Genomic DNA, 18399 nt, shown 5'->3' on the forward strand with positions numbered 1-18399 from the left:
GGATCAACCTAGTCACACATTCCATAAAGACACTGTCCTATTGTTTTCTAAGACGTGATGTTACAGGGTCCGTCGTTAGGTGGCACCAAAAGTTTAATCTCGTAGTGATGGTCTCAAGCATTCTGGCACCTGTACAGAACTAGGGAAATCTCCTGTTGCCATTTTGTAACAACAAAAAGAAGGGCAATGAAAAGAAAGAATTATCCCTGAGTTAGTAATAACAAAATGCATGTGTGTGTTATTAAACCAGAATCTGTAGATTATATCTGCTAGAAGTTAAACAGGGAAAGCTAGAAACAAACTCTCTGGCTTGAGAACCCACCGAGGGATGTAAACGACTTTCTGGAGCTTTGTGGATGTCTTTGGCAGGTCTTCAGGGCCTGTTACTTCTAAAAAGAGATCTAAATTGCTTCCTGCAGACCATGATGTTTAGAGAGCAAATCACACAGTGGAAGCCTAGGCAGGAAAAACTGCCCCCTTTGAAATAAACTTACAACCATAACTCACAAGCTCCTTTAGTATCCTGATCCCTCCTGCTTGTGAAAATGATCTTTCAGATGCACCTGCTGAATGCCACCCCTCAGCACCTAGGGAGACAACTGCTTTGGACACTTACAGTATCTCTGTATGTAATATTTACCCAGCAATTTGCATTTTTCTAAAGCAGAGCCTACAATGCAGAGAAATAATGACTGGGTGCAGAATTCCATATTCTCACTAAAGCCGGGGATTGAGGTTTGGATCCTCTTTTTAATAAAAGAATACCAAAGTGTGCTTCATTGGATCGAAATAGAAATATAGGCTGGATAAAGTTTTCTATGAAAACTTACATTTTGTTTGGCTTCAAGGATTCTTCTTTCAAGATCAGATGGGATCATTTTCCCTCTGAAAGAAAAAAAAATGCATCATATGTTTGCTTTGAATAATTTACTTTGTTGTCTTTACAATGTAGGCAGCCAGATGAGGGTAAAGTCCAGTCTTTATACTGTTAATAGCTCTTTAGCTGCTTCTAGGAGGAAACAGATTTACCTCCCTGAATAATGCGTGCCTACAATTCCTGGCAATCCTGACCACACCATGGTGGTTCTCCACTCTGCACAGAAACTTCTTTTTAAGTAATTTTCTTTATTTTGTTAAAACTGATTTGGAGCAAGACATTTGGCAGTGAAAGAAGAATTGAGAAAAACAGTTTTTACACCAAATCTTTGAATGGATAAGCCTGCGATTTTTAATATAGATGAAATACCAGGAAGAAAAAGCAATCCCTGGGTGGCGCCTATAGCTCAAAGGAGTAGGGCACCGGCCCCATATACCGGAGGTGGCGGGTTCAAACTCAGTCCTGGCCTAACACTACAAAAAAAAAAAAAAAAAAAAGGAAAGAAAAGAAAAGAAAAAACAATCCCTTTTGAAACATTTGAATAAAAATATTAAGCCAAACCCTAGTTGATTACATTCCAAGTGTAAAAGCACAAAATGGGCCAAGAAATCCTGGGCTCAAAATTTCAAACAGTTAAGATCAAAAGATATCCAAGAAAGAAACATCTTTTCATTCTGAAATGTCCCCTTAAAATTAACAGGACTTTGCTTACTACTATGATAATCAGAGGAATTGGTTTCTACGAGAAACTAGGTGTGGTTACATGTGTGGTCTTCGTCAAATTACTTAATCTCCTGTACCAAATATCCCTGGAAAATAACATTATTGAGGGAGCTATGAGGGTTAAATAAGGTGTTAATGCAAAATGATTTTTAAAATGGCTTGACATATGGTAAGCATTCAGCAAATGTTAGTTTTAATTATTGAAATTTCTTAATGCATTGTGACATTCTATTTCAAGACTTTGGGGAAAAAAAATCAAAGGATATACAGAGTACTTTCTGGGTTCAGGAGGCAGTGAAATAGTCTTTAAACCAAAATAGCTTGTTGGAGGTCGCTAACATCGCCAGACTTCGCATCAGCATCACCAATCTAGGTTTTTAAAAGATTATTTGAAAAAGCAACTTATGATAGATCAGAATAAATGGTTGGAAGATGCTGTTGGCATTTAGTGAACAGTGAGTGGGGATTTGTCATAGTGCGATGGTAACTCTGGGGCTCTGCCTGTGACTCGATACACAGCCAGTGGAGGTGGTGTTACTAACCACCTGTCTGACAGAGAGACATAAACTATTAAACAGAAAGCAAGAGAAATGAACTTACAGCTCTAACTGCCCCTCTGAAGAGAAAACTCATGATACAATTACTCCCTTTGTTTTGTTTAGTTAAAACCCGGGTGCCCTAAGTTAAAACTCGGGTGCCCTAACTCGTTATCTTGCAGACTTTGCTTTCTCAGCCTTGAAGATGCCCGATTGGCGGTAGGGGTGTGAACTCCCGGGTTCTACTCACTGCCTCAGTTCTTGCCAAAAAATAGATTCTAGGGATTCAGATAGGCCAGAGAGAATGCTGCAGCTGCTTTGCTGCTATTTCTGTTATCAGTCTGCTGAAGCAGAGAGCTGCTTTTCCTCAACTGCCTGGCATTTTCACTCTGTGTACTGGGCCTGCCTGCCTTCCTTCCTTCCTTCCCTCCTTCCTTCCCTCCCTCCTTTCTCTCTCTTTCTTTCTTTCTCTCTCTTTCTCTCCCCAGAAACATAAATAAACGTTGATCTTCTTTCTATCCTAATCATTGTGTGAGAATTCTTTCTCCATCCTGCCAAGAACACCTAGTAAGTTTCTGCCCCAACAGCTGGCATCAGACTACTTCATTACAGAATTAGAGCAGCGGTTCTCAACCTGTGGGTCGTGACCCACAGGAACTGTATTAAAGGGCCGCAGCCTGAGGAAGGTTGAGAACCACTGTTCTGTCTTGCATAAACTTTTACATATTGAAATGATTACAAATCACTTGCCTAACATTTCTTTATTTTTAAAAATAATTTGAGCATTATATAGTGAAAAGGTAAGTTATAGTTTCTACTGTTTTCATTTTGGTCCATAAAGGAGGTGTGACAAAACGGTTGGGATATAAAGCAGATTAAACCTCAAAGCACTGAGAATCATTGATTTAAATGAAGCTATTTCCCAAAGAGAGGCAATCACCTGGGTTAGGGTAAGGACAAATCCCTAGTGATGAGTTGGTCAGGCTGGAATGGAACAAGGACATCAGGACTACCTTTGGTGTAAAGGGTTTGGACTCAGATTCAGAGCAGCCCACCCTTAGGGAACTTCTGTTAGATGGAGAGGTCAGAAAGGAGGGTGGTGCAGTTGGGGAACAAAGCTCTAGAGATCATCTCACTCCTTACGTTTCTCCCTACACTTCATAGCTTTGCCTGGAAAATTCCTTAAAGCAGTGATTTTTATCTTCTCCTAGATCAGATTGTGCCCCGATTATAAACAAAATGTTCACATTTCGGAAGAAATTTGGGGATTATATTTATTTATTTATTTGTAGAGACGGAGTCGCACTTTATCACCCTTGATAGAGTGCCGTGGCGTCACACAGCTCACAGCAACCTCCAACTCCTGGGCTTAGGATATTCTCTTGCCTCAGCCTCCTGAGTAGCTGGGACCACAGGCACCTGCCACAACGCCCGGCTATATATTTATCTTTTACATAAAGTTTAAAGTGCATTAAAATCACCCTAGTATTTTTTTTTTTTTTGTAGAGACAGAGTCTCACTTTATGGCCCTCGGTAGAGTGCCGTGGCCTCACACAGCTCACAGCAACCTCCAACTCCTGGGCTTAAGCGATTCTCTTGCCTCAGCCTCCCGAGTAGCTGGGACTACAGGTGCCCGCCACAACGCCCGGCTATTTTTTGGTTGCAGTTTGGCCGGGGCCGGGTTTGAACCCACCACCCTCGGTATATGGGGCCCGCGTCTTACCGACTGAGCCACAGGAGCCGCCCCCACGCTAGTATTTTTGTAGGTAAATATGTAAATTGAGAGATAGAATTCTGAGAAATTGTTTTGCAAGTCTTGCATTTTAACTAAGTTTATCACAAGCTAAACACCTTTGCCTTGGAGAATTTTGGATAGACTAGCTTGACAATCACTATTTGTTCATCTAATCATATCAGGGCATTTCGTTAAGTATAAGGCAGTAAGATGTCTCTGTGAAGTTACAGATTAGGTACAAGACCTGATTTTAGCTGAACCATCTCATTTTTCAAATAAGGTAACAGGCTTAGAGATGAAACAGCTGCTCAAGATCAAATGCTGGTAAAAGGCGGGTCATAACTGAAAAGAAAAGGCTGGCCTTCCAGAATGAACTCAAAGGACCAAACATACCAGATTCTTTTAAAATAAGATAAATGCATTGCTTTTGTGAATCAGAGGTGTCAGCTGAGCCTGCCAGGAAAACAACAGTGAACATACACACTCGGTTTCATTCTCTTATCAGCCAGCTCTGGGCAGGAGGAAGGTGCAGGCTTGTCAAATAATCACCTCCAAGTGTTCCCTTCTGGCAGAGTGGAAGGAGATGAGTGTGGCTCTGATCCAAGCCTATATTTGTTTTGTCCACTTAGGAACCCAGAGTCTGACACAGGGCAGATGGTGGATAAACTCACTTGTTGGAGGAATATGACCCGAGGGAAAAGTTTAACCCAAGGATATTAATATGTTTGCTTTACCTTCAGGCTGACCAGACAGCAAATATGGAGGACTCTTGGGACAAAATCCTTTAGGTTTTGCGCTTAGAGTTGGCTGAATCGCTTTGGAACACTGCTTTTTAAAGCTTAGTGTGCACGGTAATCACCTAAGTACCTGTTTAAAGCGCAGATTCCTTAGTCATTCTCAGAGATTTAAATTCTAGCAAGTCATCATAAGGTGCAGGAATTAATTCATTCTACAAATATTTATTGAGCACTATTTGTCAAACACGGTTCTAAAAGCTGGGCGATCAGAACAGTTTCTACTCTTCAGGGCTTGCATTCTAACAAGGGAAACGAACAAATAAATAAACCAATAGGCATAGGAATTTGCATTTCTAACAAATACTTCAGAATTTGCATTTCTGAAGCAGGTAGACCCAGGTCTTTATGTTGAGAAAACACTGCTTTAAAATGGAAATGTTAGCCTGGGAGGTATTTAAGTAAATGTGTAACATACTAACTAAGTACTTTTCTCGTGACCCCTGGTTTGGAAACATTGTGGCTGTAACAAGGCTGGCTGCAGAAGGAGCTCTTTGTTTATCATTGGGCATATGTTGCCGGGGTGATAAAACTTTGGGTGAGGGCGGCGCCTGTGGCTCAGTGAGTAGGGCGCCAGCCCCATATGCCGAGGGTGGCAGGTTCAAACCCAGCCCCGGCCAAACTGCAACAACAACAAAAAAAAATAGCCGGGTGTTGTGGCAGGCGCCTGTAGTCCCAGCTGCTCTGGAGGCTGAGGCAGGAGAATCGCGGAAGCCCAAGAGTTAGAGGTTGCTCTGTGAGCCGTGTGACGCCACAGCACTCTACCCGAGGGCGGTATAGTGAGACTCTGTCTCTAAAAAAAAAAAAAAAACATTGGGTGAAAACCAACAGGTGTTGCCTGAGGATTCCAAGCTGGTTTTTCTGGACCAGCATTTCCCGGTGCATAGAAGACTTTAGATCGCAGATAGTCCATACTTTATGCCTGGTCTAAAAGTATTTTTGTAGCATAAATTTATATCTTTACTATTTACACCTCACAGTTAAGCAGCACGGATGCTTTATGGCAGCAGTCTTCAACAGTTTTGGCACCAGGAGCCAGTTTCATGGAAGACAATTTTTTCCACAAATACCATGCGGAGTGGTGGTGGGAGAGTGGGTGGAGCTCAGGCAGTGATGCGAGTGGCTGTAAATATAGATGAAGCTGCTTTGCTCTATTGCCCTCCACTCACTTCCTGCTGGTTCTTAAGTTTCATGGAAGACAATTTTTCCACAGATTTCCAGGAAGGAGAGTCTGTGGCCAGGCTCCTAATAGGCTGTGGACTAACAAGGCTGGGGGTTGGGGACAACAGCTTTACAGTGCTGGTCTTGGTTAGTTGTTAATGTATTCACGCCTGTAATCCCAGCACCACTCTGGGAGGCCAAGGCAAGCTGGACTGCCTGAGCTCAGGAGTCTGAGACCAGCCTGAGCAACAGCAAGACCCCATTTCTACTAAGAATAGAAAAACTAGCTGGGCATTGTGGTAGATGCCTGTAGTCCCAGCTACTGGGAAAGCTGAGGCAAGAGGATTGCTTGAACCCAAGAGTTTAAGGTTGCTGTGAGCTGTGACACCAGGGTCCTGTACCCAGGGTGACAGAATAAGACTCTGTCTCAAAAAAAAAAAAAAAAAAGAAAGAAAAAAAAAAGGTAATGATCCCGCCTGATACTTGGGATGTGGCCGGTTTGCCCTGAGATTCTTTTTTTTTTTTTTTTTTTTTTATTGTTGGGGATTCATTGAGGGTACAATAAGCCAGGTTACACTGATTGCAATTGTTAGGTAAAGTCCCTCTTGCAATCATGTCTTGCCCCCATAAAGTGTGACACACACCAAGGCCCCACCCCCTTCCCTCCGTCCCTCTTTCTGCTTCCCCCTCCATAACCTTAATTGTCATTAATTGTCCTCAAATCAAAATTGAGTACATAGGATTCATGCTTCTCCATTCTTGTGATGCTTTACTAAGAATAATGTCTTCCACTTCCATCCAAGTTAATACGAAGGATGTAAAGTCTCCATTTTTTTTAAATGGCTGAATAGTATTCCATGGTATACATATACCACAGCTTGTTAATCCATTCCTGGGTTGGTGGGCATTTAGGCTGTTTCCACATTTTGGCGATTGTAAATTGAGCTGCAATAAACAGTCTAGTACAAGTGTCCTTGTGATAAAAGGATTTTTTTCCTTCTGGGTAGATGCCCAGTAATGGGATTGCAGGATCAAATGGGAGGTCTAGCTTGAGTGCTTTGAGGTTTCTCCATACTTCCTTCCAAAAAGGTTGTACTAGTTTGCAGTCCCACCAGCAGTGTAAAAGTGTTCCCTTCTCTCCACATCTGCAGTTTTGAGATTTTGAGATGTGGGCCATTCTCACTGGGGTTAGATGATATCTCAGGGTTGTTTTGATTTGCATTTCTCTAATATATAGAGATGATGAACATTTTTTCATGTGTTTGTTAGCCATTCGTCTGTCATCTTTAGAGAAAGTTCTATTCATGTCTCTTGCCCATTGATATATGGGATTGTTGGCTTTTTTCATGTGGATTAATTTGAGTTCTCTATAGATCCTAGTTATCAAGCTTTTGTCTGATTGAAAATATGCAAATATCCTTTCCCATTGTGTAGGTTGTCTCTTTGCTTTGGTTATTGTCTCCTTAGCTGTACAGAAGCTTTTCAGTTTAATGAAGTCCCATTTGTTTATTTTTGTTGTTGTTGCAATTGCCGTGGCAGTCTTCTTCATGAAGTCTTCCCCCAGGCCAATATCTTCCAGTGTTTTTCCTATGCTTTCTTGGAGGATTTTTATTGTTTCATGCCTTAAATTTAAGTCCTTTATCCATCTTGAATCAATTTTTGTGAGTGGGGAAAGGTGTGGGTCCAGTTTCAGTCTTTTACATGTAGACATCCAGTTCTCCCAACACCATTTATTGAATAGGGAGTCTTTCCCCCAAGGTATGTTCTTGTTTGGTTTATCAAAGATTAGGTGGTTGTAAGATGTTAGTTTCATTTCTTGGTTTTCAATTTGATTCCAAGTGTCTATGTCTCTGTTTTTGTGCCAGTACCATGCTGTCTTGAGCACTATGGCTTTGTAGTACAGACTAAAATCTGGTATGCTGATGCCCCCAGCTTTATTTTTGTTACTAAGAATGCCCTGAGATTCTTATCAGCAGTAGCCTTTGGAAAGTCCTAGGGTGCTACAGGGTCAGAGAAAGTTACCTGAGCAAAATGCCGGGTAAAACCACCAGCAGGAAAGAGCTTTTCTTTGTGAGAAGAAGCAAAAAACACAGATTACAGCTTGGACTACAGGTCCAGATTTACACCTGTATACCTCACGCCTCTAAAGGAAAGAACTAACGATCTCATCAAATGGAGAGTCTACGCACCTAAGCAGGCTTACAAACTGTCCCGTATGGGGTGCTTGAATTATTGGTTGAGTTATTCACTCGCCCTCCTGAAACTGTAGAGATTCTACCAGCCTTTCCTGACTGAGTAGGACTTGGTTCTGTTCATGGAAACATGTGTGCAAAGAAAGGATACTGAATCCTTCCTGTTTAAAACTAATGTCACTGGCAATGACATTGAATGACCAGTTTTAGAAGCAGCCCCTGTGCTATGCCTGCCAACCGAATCCCTGTTCCTGCCACCAGACCTACTAGAGAGTTATTCTTTCGCTTACTTTGGAACATTAAGAAAGTAAGGCTCAGAGAGGCTCAGAAAGTGAACGGGCTAAAAGCTTAGAATATGGAGGTGGCAGACAGATTCCTGTCCTGGATTCCACGCTGTGCACACTTGAGGAATTATGTTCTTCCTTTTGCTCATTTATAAGATGATGATCATAGCACCTGCCCTGCAAGGTTTGTACGAGGATTAAATGAGATACTACAAACAACATAAAGCACTAAATATGAAACTCCGCTTGGCATGGAGTTTCATATACTGGTGACCACTCAGTATATGCTTGTTATTAGAAGTGGTATTAGCAAAGAGGCGGTACAAATTACCAGACAGTTCCCTGGGGAACCATCGTTCCACATGTCCTTCCATGGCCTCTGCTAACATGAGCAGCCTGTCTGAGGAAAGACCCCTGAGGTAAATTAACAAACAAAAACCAAAACAGACTATTAAGAAGTACTCACATTGTAGGACCAAATCCTTTGGCATGAATTTTACCATACTTATAACCAGTGAACTTCCTTGGTCCCTTTGTTATATAGTTTGATTTGGAAAAAGAATTTTAATTGTAACAACGAACCACATTTTTCTCTTTTAAGATTTGTTTTCTAATATGCACAATGCGATCACTCAGCATTGTGGTCAGGTTATGGGAGCAGTGATTTTTTTGTAATTCACTCAGCACACATACTTTCCTCACACAACATCCCAGGGATACTCAGTGGAGGACCCGTGAGGTGATGGGGAGCTACATTCCTTTTTATATGAGACCTTCTGATTGTTGCCATTGAAGGCCAGTATTTGAGCTGACAAAGAACTATGTGGTGAGGGAAACTGGGTTATGATAAAAGGTCCAATTTATGGCTTTCATATGAAAGCTATAACCCAGTTATAACCTAAGAATAGGGGGAAGGGGGAAAGGGAGTGGAGGGAGGGGGGGAAGAAAGGCCGGGGGGAGGGTGATTGGTGGGATTACACCTGCGGTGCATCTTACAAGGGTACATGTGAAACTTAGTAAATGTAGAATATAATTGTCTTAACACAATAACAAAGAAAATGCCAGGAAGGCTATGTTAACCAGTGTGATGAAAATATGTCAAACTATTTATAAAACCAGCGTATGGTGCCCCATGATCGCATTAATGTACATAGCTATGATTTAATATTAATAAAAAAAATAGAAAGAAAAAAAGGTCCAATTTGCCATTAAAAAAAACATGCTTAGCTTTTCTAAATAACCCTTGAGTCTGTGAGGAAATCAAAATGGCAATTATAGAACATTAAAAATTGGTGGTGTCTGTGGCTCAAAGGAGTAGGGCGCTGGCCCCCACCAGAGGTGGTGCGTTCAAACCCAGCCCTGGCCAAAAACTGCAAAAAAAAAAAAAAAAAAAATTAATGGCAAGAGACCACTACATATAAAAATATGAGAAGCACCCTAAGTCATTCTCAGAGGAAAATGTATAGCCCTAAATGCTTTTGAAATTAAATAACAGAGAATAAAAAATTAAATTGAACATTTAACACAAGAAGCTAGGGAAATAATAACAGATAATGTAAGCTGGAAGAAAAAAATGAATTTTTTCATTGAATTAGAAAACTTGAGAAAGTAAACTTAACAGTAAATTCACAAGCTGGGGCATTGAAAAGATCAATGGATCACTACTGTCTAATTAGTCCATAAAGAGAAAAGAGAAAATGTAACATTTGAAATGAGAAAAGACATTATAGATAAAGACATTTGATTAAAAAAAGTTTTAAAGACATTTTAATACTATAAAAGGATTCTATGTAAACCTTCATACTAATCTTAAAAATCTTGAAGAAATAAAAACTTTTTCCCCAGGAAAACGTAAACTGTAAGAATGGATTCAAGAATATATAGAAATTTTGGAAAAAAATACCTAATAAACAAAAAATAAGTGGAAGAAAAATTACCAGAAAACTGTCCCCCCCCACCCCACCCCTGCCGGCTCATTTGGTGAATTTTAACAAGTCTACTGTTGGCAGATGATACGTCTAAAATTCTTACAGAGCAGATAATGGAAAGTCATTTTCTGACTAGCTAACTCCGAAAGCAAAATCTGTCAAAGATTGCTCAGAAAAACCTATAAATATATATTGCAAATATAGTTACAAAAATCCTGAATGTAATATTGAGAAATATAATCCAGAAGGAAATTAAAGATAGGACCGAGTAGGATTTGTCACAAGAATGCACAGGTGTGAACTATTTAGAAAATCTTTTTAGCACAACTCATCCTATCAATTGATCAAAGTGAGGGAATCATAGGGTTGCCTCAATGGATGGTGTAAAGGCATTTCATGAATATTAGCAAAAGGGGGAAGAGACAAAGGTGGAAAGAGAAAGAGAAGCAAAAACAAGTTTTGGTAAATAAAGAAAAAGAGGATACTTCCTTAACATAATAAAGAACATCTAGGAAGGGGGGAGAGGGAAAAAGGGAGGGGATTCATGTGTTCCCACTTAACGGGACACAAGGTATATGGCACACCTCCTGGGTGCAGGACACAAGTACAACAGGGACTTTAACTAACAAAGGCAAACATTGTAACCTAATTGTTTGTACCCTCATATTCATCTGAAATTAAAAAAAGAAAGGAAGAAAAAAAAGAAAATCTATTTCAAACCCAAAGTGTACATAATATCTAAATGCAAAATACTAAAAATAATAAATATGTTTCCATAAATTTAGGGACAAGAACATTCTTCCTAAAGAAACAGAGAATCTGAACAGACCAATAATGAGTAAGGAGATTGAAAAATTAATCAAAAATCTTCCATCAAAGAAAAGCCCAAGACATAAATAGTGTCCCTGGAGAATTCTACAAAACATTGAAAGAAAGATTAAAAACAATCCTTCTCAAATTCTTCTATCTAATTTAAGAGGAAAAACACTTCCAAATTCATTTTACAAGCCCAGCATTACCCTGATGCCGGAGCCAGACAAGAGTACTACAAGAAAAGAAAACTACAGGTCAATAGCCTTGAACATATGTAGATGCAAAAATCTTCAACAAAATACTAGCTAACTAAATTCATTAGCACTTTAAAAGGATCAAGTAGGATTCATACCTGGGATGGAAGGATGGTTAAGCATATGCAAATCAATCAATGTGATACACCACATTAACAGAATGAAGGATTAAAACCATATGATCAACTCAATAAGTGCAGAAAAAGCATCAGAAAAAGTTCAATATCTTTTCTTGTTAAAAAACTCTCAACAGATTAGCCATAAAAGAATGTATCTCAATACAATAAAGGTCGTCTATGACCAGCCCACAGCTAACACATCATGCTCAACAGAGCGAAGTTGAAAGCTTTTCCTCTAAGATTAGAAAAGCAAAATGAGGATGCCAACTCTTTCTACTTCTGCCCAACACTGGAAGTCCTCATCAGAGTAATTGGGCAAGACAAAGAAGTAACAGGCATTCAAATTTCAGAAGCTAAATTTTCACTGTTTTTACATAACATGATTTTATAGATAGAAAACCTTAAAGACTCCACCAAAAGGCTATGAGAACTAATAAATTATTTGGGAAAGTTATAAGATACAAAAATCAACATACAAAAAAAAAAATCAGTGGTGATACTATACACTAAAACCATCCTATGCAAAAAAGAAATTAAGAAAGCATTTACAATAGCACCAAAACCATAAAATACTTGGTAATAAATTCAACCAATGAGATAAAAGATCTGTATGATGAAAACTATAATATATATTTTTTATTCAAATTAATATGAGTGTACAAGAAAAACTATAATATATTGATAAAAGACATTGAAGATGACGCAAATAAATGAAAAGATATCCTGTGTTCATGGGAAGATTGCTTTATTATTCATGGTCTTCTGTGTTTCCCTATTAATTTATAAAATTGTTTTCTCTATTGTGAGATATACCATTGGAATTCTGACGAGGATTTTGTTGAATCTGTAGATCGCATACTATTGTTAAAATGTCCATACTACCCAAAGGCAAAGCAATTTTGAACAAGAAGAACAAAGCTGGAGGTATCATACTTTCTGATTTCAAATTATATTACAAGGCTGTAGTAATCCAAACAGTATAGTTCTGGAATAAAAATAGACACACGGACCAATGTAATAAAATAGAAAGCCTCCCAATAAGCCTATGCATATATGGTCAACTAATCATTAACAAAGGTGCTACAAATACACAATGGGTAAAGAACTGTCTTTTCGATAAATATTCTGGAAAACCAAACATCCATATACAAAAAAAAAAAAAAAAAGCAATACATAAAAATCAGCTTGAAATGGGTTGAAGATTTAAGCATAAAACTTGAAACTGTAAAACTCCTCAAAGAAAACAAGGGGAAATCTCCCCACCACTGGTCCTGGCGGCGACTTTTTAGATGTGATAACAAAAGGCAGCAAAACCAAAAATAAACAAGTGTGACTCTGCATCGGACTAAAAAGTTTCTGCTTTTGGTAAGGAAACCACTAACCAAATGAAAAAATATTCACAGAATGGGAGAAAATATTTGTAGCCTTATAGCAGATAGGGGTTTAACATCCAAAATGTATAAGGAACTCAAACAACTTGAGAGCAAAACCTATGCTTTCCTAAATAACTTGATTAAAAAATGGGCAAAGGGCCTGACTAGATCATTTTCCAAAAAAGACATAGAAATGGCCAACAGGTATGTGAAAAGTTGCTCAGCATCAGTAATCATCAGGGAAATGCAAATCAAAACCACAATGAGCTATTGTCTCACATGTGTTATGGTGGCTACTATAAAAAAATCAAAATGTGACAAGTATCGGGAAGGATTTGGAGAAAAGAGAGCTTTCATACATTGGTACAACCATTATGGAAAACGGTACGGAGTTTCCTCCAAAAGATTAAAAATAGAACTATTCTAGTCTTTGTGCAATATTACTCACAATAGCCAAGATATGGAAACAACCTAAGTGTCTGTCAGTGGATGAATGGATAAAGAAAATGTGGTAAATATATATATTGAGGTATTGTTCAGGATAGTAAGAGAAGGAAATCCTACCATTTGTGACAACATAGATGAACTTGGAGGACATTATGCCAAGTAAAATAATCCAGGTCCAAAGTGACAAATACTGCCTGATCTCACTTATATACAGAATCTAAAAAAGCCAAGCTTGTAGAAATAGTAGAGCGGTTATCAGGGGTGGAGGGTGGGGGAAGTGGGCCGGTATTGGTCTTATGTTTACGAACTCTCAGTTTTAAGGTGAGACCTAATGTACAACATGGTGACTGTAGTTAATAATGATGTATCATATACTTGAAGCTTCCTAAGAAAGTAGATCTTAAGTGTTCTCACCCAGCTGAGGGTAACTGTGAATGTTAAGTGGTAGAAAGGGGCACCGATATGAGTCAATTAGCTTGATAATAGTAACGATTTCACAGTACACATTGTATGTATAGCAAAGCATCACATTGTATACCTTACATATACAGAATTTTAATTTCTTAGCTCTACCTCAATTAAGGTGGGGAAGAAAATAACATTTTTCTTAAAATTTTAAATAATGAGAAAAAGATAAGGACATACTGGAAGGGAGGTATGATAATAATCAGTGTCTGAAACTATAAATGAGTGAACTACAAGCTTGGCTTTTTTAGAGTCTGTATATAAAACAATTCAAAAGTCAAAAGGTTTCTTGTATTCCAACAATGATCAGGAGAAAATGTAATGAAAAAGAGAGAAATTTAACAATGGTAACAAAAATTTAAAAATATCCTGAAATAAACTTAATAAGAAACTATAAAATCTATAAGAGAAACCAGATCTTTACCAAAGGACACACATATTGGAGAGCACATCATGTTCTTTGACAAGAAAACTCAACAATTAATACCTAAACTTAACACAATTCCCAATGATGGGATCCCCTATGGGAATTTTAGGTGTGTGGGAACCTGGGAAAGTAATTCTAAAGTATAAGAGGATGAAAAACTTTAGTTAAAAAAACATTAAAAAGAATGGGCAGGGGAAATTTTTTTTTTCTATTACCTAGTAGAACATATTATAAAACTATAATGATTAAAAAGTATGGTGGCCATGAGTGGTGGCTTATGCCTGTAATCCTAGCACTCTGGGAGGCAGAGGCAAGAGGATCACTTGCACTCAGAGTTTGAGATGGGTCTGAGCAAGAGTGAGACCCTATCTCTACAAAAAGTTCAAACATTAACTGGGCATGGTGGTGTGTGCCTATAATCCTACCTACTTGGGGGCTAGGAGGAAACAGGATTGCTTGAGCCCAGGAGTTTGAGGCTGCAGTGAACTATGATGATGCCACTGCACTCTAGCTTGGGTGGCAGAGTGAGACTCTGTCTCCTAAGTAAATAAATAAATAGTAGGATAATAGAGCCAGATAGGGATAGCAGTAGAATAAAACTAAAAGCCAAGAAATACCTAGTATGAATTTAGTATACAGATAAATATATATATTTAATTGTATATATCAGATACATATATATATGAGATTTAGGGGATGTTAAATAGTATTGGAATAGCAACAACAACAAACAAAAAAGAGAGAGAGAAAGAAAAAAATGTCATATTTCCCACCACAGACTAAAATAAATTTCAGATAGATCAGCTATTTAAATAATAATACAAAGGTCCCAGGGAAAAACATGAATATTTACACATGTCAAGAATGGAAAACACTTTCTAAGAACACTAGAGTTGAAAACTGAGTGATTATCACTCTGACAACCAAAAAAGAGACATTTTTATAAATACCACTAATGAAATTAAAATTAAAAAGCAGATTATACATTTTAAAAGACATTTGAAACATATATGACAAAAGAGGGCTTTGTTTTTCTTTTTGAGCTATAAATAACTGGCAAGCATAAAATATTCAACTTTGCTAATTATCAACATGCAAATGAAAACATGACTATTTAAAAAAAACTCCATCCATCAAGTTGACACAAATCACTTAAAGTTTTATGAGTTAGTGAGGGCAGGTACCCCTTCCTATCACTTGACCAGTACGGTAAGTTGGCTGGACCTTTGCTGACATCAGTATCAAAACTCTTAGCATAGGCACAGTCCTAGGCTCAGAAATCCTGGGAGTTTATTCTAAGAAAATACTGTAAGTATATATGTGAATGTTCAGCCACAATGATATTTATATCAGCATTTTTAAATAGTGAAAATTTAAAGGCACTTAAATGTTTAAAAACAGATTTGTTAAGTAATATAAATGCTAAATCATGGATTATTAAATAGTGATTGAGAATTGTATTGGAGAATTTCTACTGACATGCAAGTTGTTGATAATAATTGTAACATTAAAAAAATTTCTTGTCAGTAATAATTTCTACTTTTATGTTAAAATGTATAAAAATATATTTGAAACTATATGCACCAAAGTATTATGAAATATTTTATCTCTTATTTTCTTATTTTTCCACAATGAATATGTGCAGTTTCTGGAATAATTCTTTTTAAAAAGGAGCTATCTCCTATAACATCATATAAATTAACTCAAAATAGATCAGAAACCTGAATGTAAAAGTTAAAATTATAAAACTCTAAGAAGAAAACTTAGGGAATGCATGTCACTGAATTTGGTAATGATTTTGAGGATATAATACCAAAGGCCCAGCCAATGATGAAGAAAAACTAGACAGATTGGACTTTATGAAAAACAAAAACTTTTGTGCATCAAAAGGTGTCATCAACAAGTAGAAAGGCAACTCACAGAATGGGGAAAATATTTGCAAAGCATGTAACTGATAAGGAATTAATACCCAGAATATATAAAGAACTCCTAAAATTCAGCAATGACAAACCCAATTCAAAAATAGGCAAAGGACTTGAATAGACATTTCTACAAAGAAGATGTATAAATGGCCAACAAGTACATGAAAAGATGTCCACTAGGGAAATGCAAATTAAAACCACAATGAAGGCTCAGTACCTGTAGCTCACTAAGCAGGGTGCCGGCCACATACACCGAAGCTGGTGGGTTTGAGCCTGGCCCCTGCCTGCTAAACAACAATGACAACTGCAACCAAAAAATAGCTGGGCATTGTGGCAGGTGCCTGTAGTCCCAGCTGCTGGGGAGGCTGAGGCAAGACAATTGCTTGAGCCCAAGAGTTTGAGGTTGCTGTGAGCTGTGATGCCACGGCACTCTATCGAGGGTGACATAGTGAGACTCTGTCTCAAAAAACAAAACAAAACAAACACACAAAAAGGAAAACACAATGAAAGCAGAAAATACAAGTGTTGGTTAAGATGTTGAAATATTGGCACCTTTGCATACTGCTGGTGGGAATGTAAAATGGTATTGCAGTTGTGGAAAACAGTGAGGCATTTCCTCAAAAAATTAATAATGGCATTATCATATGATCTGGCAATTCTACTTCTAGATATCAGTAAAAAGCAAAGTCTCAAAGAGGTAAATGTATGCCCATGTTTTATGGCAGCATTATTCACAATAGCCCCAAAGTGGAAACAACTCAAGTCTCTGTAGATGGATGAATGGATAAACAAAGATGCATATTTATAAAGGAATATTATACAGCCCCCAAAAGGAAGGCAATTGGGACACATGCTAAGACATCAATAAACCTTAAGAGCATTATAGCAAGTGAAATACACCAGTCACAAAGGTCAAACATGATACGATTCCATTTATATGCATGGGGTCTATAGAGTAGTCAAGTTCATAGACATGGAAAGCAGGATGCTGGGTGCCAGGGGCTGTGGGAGGTGATGGGGAGTTAGTGTTTAATGGGTACGGAGTTTTAGTTTTGCAGAAGGAAAAGGGTTGTGGATATGGATAGTGGTGACGGTTGTACAACAATAATGAATGTATACCACTGAAATAGACACATAAAAATGGTTAAGATGAAAAATTTTGTGTTTTTTTTAATCACAATAAAAAATTGGGGAAAAAATAGCAAGGTCTGTGTTTAACTAGTGAATAGTAGGAACTATCTTCTGAGGCCAAGTCCCGATTCATCACTTACCACCCATGTTAGGCTGCATGTGTCACCTGTGAGGTGTTAGGAGTCAAATGGGAAAAAAATCCCTTAAACTTGCCATACTGTTTAATATTGTTGTGTTTAGGGAAATACTTCATCATGTCAGCACCAAGTAAATGTAAGGCAATAGACTCTTTTGTATGTGTAATTAAATGAATTAATTAGATCAAATGTGTAAAGAATCTAGGATTGTGCCTGGTTTGTAATAAAGACTCAGTATGGGGGCAGCACCTGTGGCTCAAAGGAGTAGAGCACCGGCCCCATATGCTGGAGGTGGCGGGTTCAAACCCAACCCCAGCCAAAAACTGCAAAAAAAAAAAAAAAGACTCAGTATGTGTCAGCTGTTGTTATTCTAGAATCCCTCTTGGTACAGGACATGATGAAGGCCTCACACCATCAACATCCCTGAGTTCTCTGCATCTAAACTCATGAGATACTGGGCACTCAGAGTGCCTCTCACAGCCCCTCTTGATAATAATTGATTTGGTGTCTATGTGAAGTGTGTCTTCTTACAGAACACGGAACAGTTTCCCAAGGACCTGAAAGAGTTAATTAGCATCCCTCACCACTTTCTGGCACTGGCCACAATTTAGCTAATTTCAGAAAAGAGTGTAATGACCCCAGATTATTTATACTTTCAATTGTTCCAATCAATTGTATGATAAAGCGCGGTACTTAACAAGCACAGGGGAAATGTAATCTAACTGTAATTTATAAAGCCAGAGTGATGGCCTTAAAAGACAGGCTGAAATGTATACAGAAGCACTAGTAGTTAATTTGTGGTATGCGATTAAAAGCACTAATCAAAATAGCTGACAAAATTCTTGTGTTACATGGGAGCTAGGCAAGCTGGTGACTCTTTTAGTCCTCTGCCACCCAGTATCACATGCCTTGGTTAGATTTATTTTCTGTAAGGTTTTACAACAAATTACTACTAATTTAGGTAATGTAAAAGAACCCTGCAGATAGCAGAAAGAGATGGAGAATGGAGGAGAGAGGGAAGAGAGTATTAATTTCTAAAAATAGAGAGTGCTAGAGACTATTAATTTCTAAAAATACCCTT

General features: G+C 38.1%; 1 protein-coding gene across 2 annotated transcripts in view; it reads right to left on the reverse strand.

Annotated features, from left to right (window-relative positions):
* GAD2 (glutamate decarboxylase 2) overlaps positions 1-18399 on the reverse strand; it is an 85362-nt gene that overhangs the window by 30596 nt on the left and 36367 nt on the right. For both annotated transcript variants that reach the window (XM_053573168.1, XM_053573169.1), the window contains one exon: positions 831-885. In XM_053573168.1, the coding sequence (XP_053429143.1) occupies positions 831-885 (55 nt within the window). The remainder of the gene's footprint in view (positions 1-830; positions 886-18399) is intronic.

The sequence above is a fragment of the Nycticebus coucang genome, chromosome 20 (assembly GCF_027406575.1).
Source record: "Nycticebus coucang isolate mNycCou1 chromosome 20, mNycCou1.pri, whole genome shotgun sequence".
Taxonomy (NCBI): domain Eukaryota; kingdom Metazoa; phylum Chordata; class Mammalia; order Primates; family Lorisidae; genus Nycticebus; species Nycticebus coucang.